This window comes from Labrus bergylta, chromosome 22 (genome assembly GCF_963930695.1).
Source record: "Labrus bergylta chromosome 22, fLabBer1.1, whole genome shotgun sequence".
In the NCBI taxonomy this organism is placed as follows: domain Eukaryota; kingdom Metazoa; phylum Chordata; class Actinopteri; order Labriformes; family Labridae; genus Labrus; species Labrus bergylta.
Genome location: NC_089216.1, coordinates 7,218,926 through 7,227,206, shown reverse-complemented (window position 1 = coordinate 7,227,206; position 8,281 = coordinate 7,218,926). Strand labels below are relative to the sequence as shown.

General features: G+C 36.8%; 1 protein-coding gene across 3 annotated transcripts; it reads right to left on the bottom strand.

The window, feature by feature from the left end:
- Positions 1-1,854: 1,854 nt before the first annotated feature.
- Positions 1,855-8,281, bottom strand: LOC114919471 (ubiquitin carboxyl-terminal hydrolase 47-like). Of its 3 annotated transcripts, XM_065950985.1 has the most exons (14): positions 8,169-8,281; positions 7,729-7,797; positions 7,614-7,629; positions 6,452-6,512; positions 5,738-5,825; positions 5,303-5,412; positions 5,114-5,184; positions 4,756-4,881; positions 4,454-4,549; positions 4,200-4,328; positions 3,987-4,115; positions 3,857-3,894; positions 3,585-3,616; positions 1,855-2,702 (listed from the first exon to the last, which is right to left on the bottom strand). In XM_065950985.1, the coding sequence occupies exons 4-14, from the start codon at positions 6,507-6,509 to the stop codon at positions 2,587-2,589; spliced, it is 993 nt and encodes a 330-aa protein (XP_065807057.1). In that variant the 5' UTR covers positions 6,510-6,512; positions 7,614-7,629; positions 7,729-7,797; positions 8,169-8,281; the 3' UTR covers positions 1,855-2,586. The 3 variants fall into 3 exon arrangements, with proteins under 3 accessions (XP_065807057.1, XP_065807058.1, XP_065807059.1); XM_065950986.1 differs by lacking the exon at positions 7,614-7,629; XM_065950987.1 differs by lacking the exons at positions 7,614-7,629; positions 7,729-7,797 and having other exon boundaries at positions 8,169-8,268.

Here is an 8,281-nt window from a genome sequence, read left to right as displayed (position 1 = left end):
TTCCACACGTTTTCATATACAAACACTGTTAACACAAAAGAATACAACGTTTTTGGAAGGCATCTCACGGCCCCTGGACCCACACTTTGGGAACCAGCTGGTGCGTGCACTGAGGCTCTGGTCCTCCGGGCGAGTGGCCCAGGTTCAAATCCGGCCTGTGGCTCCATCCCACATGTCATTCCCCACTCTCTCTCTCCCCGATTTCTGTCTCTACCCACTGTCCAATCTCTAAATAAAGGCATGCAAACCCCCTTCTAAACAGTTTTTAAAACTTTTCTGAACATGATACATGAACATATTATTATCGCATACCTTACTCTTCACTTAGCATTTTTCTCCACCATTGGTGGAAGGTACCAAACGGTGCAATAAACTGTTGTCGTACCAGGAGGTTTGCAAAATGACGGCTTTGACTGTTAAGGAAATGGAGTACTTTGAAGAGACTATTGCCCGTCTGGCTGCTGCAGAATTCTTTGAAATTAAGCCAGTGAGTCGTCCAGTAGTGGAGTATTTCAGAATCAAATTTTCAATTCAAGTGCACTGTTTTAAAAGTATTCTGTGTCTTGTCTTTATCCTCACCAGTGCCCAAAGTGCAGAACACATGTGGAGAGGACAGATCTCTCCAACCTGTGTGTGCACTGCACCATCTGTACAGCCGATCAGAAGAAGATATATTATTTCTGCTGGCAGTGTCAGAGGGAGTGGAAGGTTTCAGGCCCCAGATCTGACCACTGCGAAAATGACGGCTGCATCAACAAGGACCTTCAACTTCTGCAGACGTGTAAGACCATCAGTCTGCCTGCTGTGGAGGGGGTCACTGATTGTCCGTCAGTGCGAGCCTGTCCTAAATGTGGCCTGAGTGTGGAACACAGTTCACAATACTGCAAAAACATCAACTGCCCTCGCTGTCACATTGAGTTCTGTTTTGTCTGTCTGAAACTAAAGCTTGAGTGTAACAAAACAAGTTTTCCATACAAAATCTGTCCCAGTGGTGTGGCCCCAAGACAGACCTCCATCCCTGTGTGGCAGAGGAAATGAGGGGAAAAGGTCAGGATTGTGGAATCCTTTTATCTGAGGGTAAAAAGCAGCAGTAACAGAAATGACTGTAGACATATTGAAGTATTTGTTGCTATATGAAAATAATTTTTAAACATGTATTATTTTACTGCTGCCCTCAGAGAGGTGGCTATGTGATAGATACCTGATATCTAGAGTTAAAACATCAGGAGTTGATCACATACCAAGCTCAACTAGATGTGGAGACAGATTACAAAGAGAGTATTTTTGGATGAACACATTGAAAGCTCTGCAATATCATGATCTAAGTGGTCAAATGGACCTCTATCTTTTCCTCTAGTTGTCATAGTCGTCTGAGGTGGTTGTAAATTTAGTCAATCATATATAATACTGTATGTCATAATGTGACTGGTTGTAAATCTTTAAAGAAAGTAGCTTGGAGGCCATTTGTACCTGTTCTGATGAAGGCCTGGCTGAAACATGTCTGCATGTTTTTATGAGTCCATTGGCCTGATGAAATAAAGTTTTTATTAATTATCCCTTTGACTGCCTTAGACCTCTTCAATAACTTTTAAGTTTGATCCCAACACTGGAAAGCAGCAGGGATACATTCTTTTCATTAATTTTGTAAAAATGTTCCGCACCAATGGAGCGCTCCACCTGCTTTTTGACAAATTAATACATGATTGTCAACTTTTAATGTGTTTTCTACTATGTTTAAATCCACCTTCACAAATAAAAAGGACAAAGGGACACATAGAAAATGATGGCCTACACGAACAACATATTAAAAAAATTCTCATTAAGCAGCACTTTTTTTGATTAAAGAAACGTTTATCCATGGTCCACATTGTTGTGATGGTCCTGCATCAGAAAGTTAGTTACCCTGGGTAAACATGTTCATAAGTATCCACTGTCAATATGGCAGTTTGATTCCTAGATCAACATGACACAACAGCACACTGCAAAGTAAAAAATAAAACTTAAGGTCGTTTGTGGTGGGTGACCCATTTTCTGTGAAAGGCGGTGACCTCGTTCACCCTCACACTGAACACGGCATCCCACAGGGCTGTGTGCTGGGTCCTCTTTGTTTTCTCCTCACCTGAACTTAACACCTGTACATGCATTGTTCCACCACCAACACCATCTCAAGTTTTGAGAGGACACTATACCTTTGTTAGCCTCATGAGCAACATTTGTTCATATTTATGAAAGGTCAGAATACAATTTCAGGGCCTTAATGCTTTTTATGCACATTTATTACAATAAATGAAGGTTGTTTTCTTCGCTTAAAGAAATATACTGCTTTTAAAATCCATATCTTTATTCAGTAATATTGAATGGGAAACTGCTATCTTTTGTTTCATTCTATACACAAATAACTGCAAATGTCCTTTGGCTCTTAGTCATCAAAATTGTTTAAAAAAAAACAGAAATTAAAATAATGATTAAAAAAGAAGCAATTATACTCAAATGTAATTTAGTTCACCATCAATTTGGTAGAAACTTGCAAGTAGACATTTCTGAATTCCTCTTCAACGCTGACATAAGTCCTGCCCACTCTCTCCATCAAGATAAGTTTAGAGTCGACAGAATAACAGCAAGTATCACAATTAATAAACCACCACAAACGATGAGAGCAATGCAAAGTGGTTTCTTCAGGATGTTGGTTGAACTTGTGCATTCTGGAGGGAAAGTAGGACAAAAATTATTTTCATCGGACAAAACATTTGACCTTTGATGAATGAATCAGAGTGTCATTTTGAAGGTTTAAGGTTACGGTATGTAGTGGGTTATGTTTTTGGCTATTGTTCATGATCATTTATTGTGTGATTATATTGAGTAAGAGGATACAGCGATTACAAGGGTATGGGCGCAAATATATTGATTTAAGTCCCTTGTTATATACACTGTAAGATTCCTTTGTTTCATTGTCAACTGAAACAACTCCTTCATTGCACCTTCTATACATTTTGTGCTTTTTAGATTTTTACAATTTTTAATTCTATTTGATATATTTGAAATTGCTTCTTATATTTTATTGTTTAAGTACATTGCTATTTCTTGCTTTATTTCCTTTGTTAACTGCTTTGCACCAAAACACAGAGACAAATTCCCTGTCTGTGTAAATGTACACAACAAAAAAACGATTCTGACTCTGAATGTTCACCTTTTGTGATCAGTTAGACGGAGAGGTCAGCTGGGTAATCATGAGTTTATTATTTTTTGTCTTTAAGTTAAACATGTATATTTTTAATTTGGTTGCTAGAATGTATGGAAGGCTCTCCTTCTTGTGTTTTGCTTTGTTGCATTCCCTCTTCTGCCTCTCTCAGGTTGTCCTGATGTGGTTTTCTCCAGGGGCTGGTTTTTAGAATATGAAGCAAGAGAGGATCTTCTTCTGTTTTGTTCATTGAGGCTTGAAACGTTAACTCTTTTGTTCCTAACCTCTTTTCCTGTCTCATGGCTACATGCCTGTTTCATCCTCTCTTTTGTCACAAGATGAAAACAATGCATTAATTAACCATCATAAAACATTTTAGTCAACAATGATTACTGTGTTGTCTTACCTCTGTACACAAGCAGATATGCAGTGCTGGAACTGTTGAACAAATAATTTAAGTTACTGTTTGCTGCATGCCATAAAAAGCTAAGCACATAAATTAAACATTTAGATAATATATCTCAGACTTTTATTCTTGGCCTTAAAAACAGAAGAACCCCGTATCCATTAAGCTCTGCAAATGCTCAGCAGCTTTTAATTATAACACATGGTCTTCTTAGCACATTTAAAGACATGTTGTTAATTTTGGCTTCAAGGAAATAAATTCACTGAACATACTTGTAAGTCTGAGAGTTTGCAAATGGTTGTTCTTCAAGCTGCAACATTCATCAAAAACAAATTATTATTGAGGTTTTTTTAACGTTTTAAATATGGGAAATTATAACAGATGAGTTCAATTCAACCTCACCTTTCTGACGTGACTGTCATTAAACTTATACCAGGTGTTGTCCTCTTTGGACAGGATGGTGGCTGTGTAGTGTCCTCCTTTAAGGCTGCCCATGTGATTCACAATCCCACACAGTTTGTACTTCTTGTTCTACAGTGACAAACACAGTCAGTTACATAATTTGTTTTTCAAAATCAAACACAAGGAAAAGCATTTAAATGTACTTCCTCTTGCCTGTCTCTGTAATGTATGTGGCATCACTACCGTGCGGTCTGATTTGAAATGTGACATGGTGTTGTTGTCAAAGTCAAATCTCTTCAGAAGTAGAACCAGAATACGAGGAAATTCCAGCATCTCACATTCCTGAAAAAAATACACACATTTTGACATCAAACATATTATGTTCAAGAGACGATTGTAAATTAAATCAAAGCTTTAAATGAGTTACATCAGAATTTGGTCAGGATACTGTTGGTTTATTAACTCACTCTGTTGGCCTCTGTTTTCTTTCCACATTGCTCACAGTACACCAGGTTATCTCTGATGAAGGATTTTGTCCGGAAAACGTTGTCAAAGCCACGCTCCTGGGAAAACATAGCTGTAGGCTAAGAACGGCTAACCGATCTCACTTTCAAATTATATATTAATATATTCAAATTGCAACCATTTTCCTGTGAAATTACACTTAGAGTAAGGAGCACAAATACTGCTTTAATCTCTTGGTGTTACTGGAAGTTATAGTAGAAGAAAAAGTGGATATAACTACTAAACCAGACTTTTATCTGCTCACCACACTGAAGGTTGAATTGTTAGCATCCTTCAGTGACAGTGGAAGAGTCAGAAATGGATTCGTCTCTGTGTTGAGGTTGTGGCCTTTGGTGCATGTTGTCGAGTATTTCAGCTGTCCTTTGAAAACCTAGAGAGAAATATTATCAATATTTTTGTAAACAAACAATATGTCAATAATTATGATTAATGGGAAATGATTGTCAAATGTGCAAAATATGAATGGGCTTTTTATTTTAATTGTTTAAATGTTCATATTTCTTTCAGGATTTGGATCACAGATGTTTCTGTTTATGATTTTTTTCTGGTCCTATCTATTAATGTGTCTTCATAAAGATCCTGATTTGTAATGACATGCTCACCTGGGAGGCCTGTGGGCTGACTTTGTGTAAAATCATTTCCAGGCATTCAGCAGCATCACGTTGTTGATGCACTAAAAATGAAACATGAAATTCAACTGAAACGCCACAAAAGCATTACTTTGCAGCTGCAGAGGGAACTTCTGCTCCACCTCCTCATTAATGTTTTATGACGGTCACTGGTCAACTTACCGTCTGTAATGTCAAAACTGTTTGTGATGTCTACTGTCCTACATGGTTCTGTCTCCAGTTTTTCAAAGAGGTTTCTCAGCTCCTTATCTGTATCGGAGTTTTGATCCAAGCTTGAGAAAGAACGGGAATTATTTAAATCATTCTTCTAAAAATGTTCTTCCCTTTTATTGTTTGTTTAGTAAATCATTGTAATCTTATGAAGGAGTATTGCTGTCATCAAGTAAAGAAATGTACTAGTTCAATGTTAAAATGTGGTAAGTTTAATGATTTAACAATATGGTTTTTCCATCTTATAATGTTGAACTTCTCATGTTATTAAAGTTTACAGACTTGAAACAAAAAAAGATATCAAGGTTTATCTTTAAAACTACAACTTTAATGTACAATAAAGTCTTGATCCAGGTCTTTACATTAGCAAACCAAACAGTGTCAAACCTGTTGTGAATCTCAGTTGTCATGAAGAGAACCTGCAGAACACTGTTGAGGTAACATGTTGCTCCCTGATTATACAGACCGTGAAACTCTGTCAAGGAAATAAAAAGACTTACCCTTAAAATGTAGTATGTACATTTAGCGTATGTAAATTTGGCAAATCTCTCGGGATATACATATAAAACATTAAGATATGAATAATACATTATCTAATGTTATATTATGTACACTATACTGTGTTAAATGTTTACTCAAAATTAAACATTTTATGTTTTATGATTACTGTAATTTTAACTTAATCTCAACTTTTGGTTTGTGGCGATTTTGGCGCCCCCTGTGGACACATTAGTTAATCTAGTCTGTGCATGTACATCATGTTTCAGGGCTATTGTTTCATGGCAAAAATCTCATCCGTCTTTCTTTTAACAATCTATCGATCCTAGTGAATATTTTCTGTGGAAAACTTTCTTTTTTAAAGTGCTGTGTCTTCAGCTTGCTGTTGATCACATTGTCTAACACCTTGTGACAGCAGTTTTAGGCATTCAAATGTACTCTTTAGTAAGAGTCAGTCTTATCACTCATTTCCTTGTCTTCGTTAATAAGCATTAATTTGCCTCAGGATTCATTTCAGTCTGTTTTACAACCAGATAAAAATTCCTCACAGGAGCTTTAATTTCAATGATTGCCATTTGAATCATATGTATCTCTTCTCCTTACCTTTTTGTTCCTTCTCTACTGATGCAAAGTCTTTTCTTCTTCTTTTCCTGGGGATCATTATCTGAAGATAACAGAATAAAACTATATCACTTTTTATTCAGACAACCGATTCATTTCCATTTCAGACATGCGTGCTACAATTTCAACTTTATTTTCCCAAACAGCCCTAGTCTATAATTCTGTTTAATGACGAAGCACAAACACAATGCACTCTTATCTACGGAAGAGGATTAGGGCCACACATTAAAGAAAATAATAAAGTTCTGACTTTATTCTCAGAATTCTGACTTTATTCTCAGAATTCTGACTTTAAACTCAGAATTCTGACTTTATTCTCAGAATTCTGAGTTTAAAGTCAGAATTCTGAGTTTAAAGTCAGAACTACGAGTACCTGTAAGGACCAACTCCGGTGGATAGTCACTGTGCAGGACTGAATGTTAATCATTTTGCATTTCATAATTGTTCACACACTTCCTTCAATATCAATGCCAGCGGACTAATATCTTTCTTACATTTGTGTCCAATATGAATGATAATAAAATACTGTGTAACATTGTCAAAATACTGTTTTTTTTAAACCTTATTTACCTTATCTTTTTTTTTACCTATATGGAATAAGGGGCTTTATCAAGATTCAACTAAAGAACTGAATGTAAATGTGGTGAAAAGAGTAAGTTGGCTTCTCCTTTAAGCAATTCCATAGTTGTTTACACAAAAGTTTCACCTGGGTGCTACACCAGCTTGCAACTCAAAAAACAAAAATACAGTATCATTAAACTATAATTGTGCCACGGTTTTTGCTGCTGTTTCCCACTCCAGTATGTCTCCAGTCAGTCCTGCACAGTCCTACACAGTGACTATCCACCGGAGTTGGTCCTTACAGGTACCCAGTTCTGAGTTTAAAGTCAGAATTCTGAGTTTAAAGTCAGAATTCTGAGAATAAAGTCAGAACTCTTTTTTTTTTTTAATGTGTGGCCTCTTCCTCTTCTTCTCTAATCCTCTTCCGTACTTATCTCTGGTACCTGGTGCCTATGTTAAAATAAACCCTTTCCCCGGAATATTCCATCCTCTTCATTGTCATTCCCCTCCAATATTACTACTTAGTATTTGATGTCAAAGCCTTAATTCAGAGATAAAACAAAGTCCTGTATTGAATACTCACGGCGACAAAACACTTCCTACAAAAAAGAAATAAGCAGAAGGCATATTTCAAATAATCAATTTTGAGGTTAACTTTTCGTTTCTCAGGAATTCAATATGCTACTGTTGGTTCGTACCTGTGCGACTCCCCACCATGCGTCTCAAAAGAAGAACAGTTTAATGATTCCTGTTGTAGCCCAGAAAGTCTGCACACAGGATTAGAAGTGCAAATCCAAACGAGAGAGAAAGACTTCTTTAAAACGTTTCAATAAACCCCAGTTATCGTTCAGACATTGTTGCGCTTACAGTGTTCTAGTTTACGTGACGTTTGCGTAAATTAATCAAGGGGTAACACGGATAGAAGATTTGCCACTATCTTACATTTCATCCAATAATTCTTAACTAGATATCCACACATTTAATACGGGTGGGAAATGACAGCCAATAAACTCCTTACAAATAAAACACAAATAAATATCCGCAGATATTAAATACAAGTCGGTTCTTCAAATCAGTTTAAAACAGCATGATTAAAACACTTAGCCTAGGTTGCAAACAAAGAGAAAAAGACACTTACAAACGGCTTGCGATCACATCGTGAAACCAGTAACCTGTAGCCTGTAGTGGAGGATGTGTCTTCTTCTACTGGTGCCTATTATTGACAGACAGCTTGCGTCGTGTCCTGGGCCA

Excerpts from the sequence above, each read along its gene's own strand:
- LOC114919471 (XM_065950985.1), bottom strand. The coding sequence starts at position 6,509 with ATGATCCCCAGGAAAAGAAGAAGAAAAGACTTTGCATCAGTAGAGAAG. Across the intron at positions 4,329-4,453 it reads AGAAAACAGAGGCCAACAGA|GAATGTGAGATGCTGGAATT; the intron begins GTGAGTTAATAA and ends TATTTTTTTCAG. Across the intron at positions 4,116-4,199 it reads CACATACATTACAGAGACAG|AACAAGAAGTACAAACTGTG; the intron begins GCAAGAGGAAGT and ends TTGTCACTGTAG.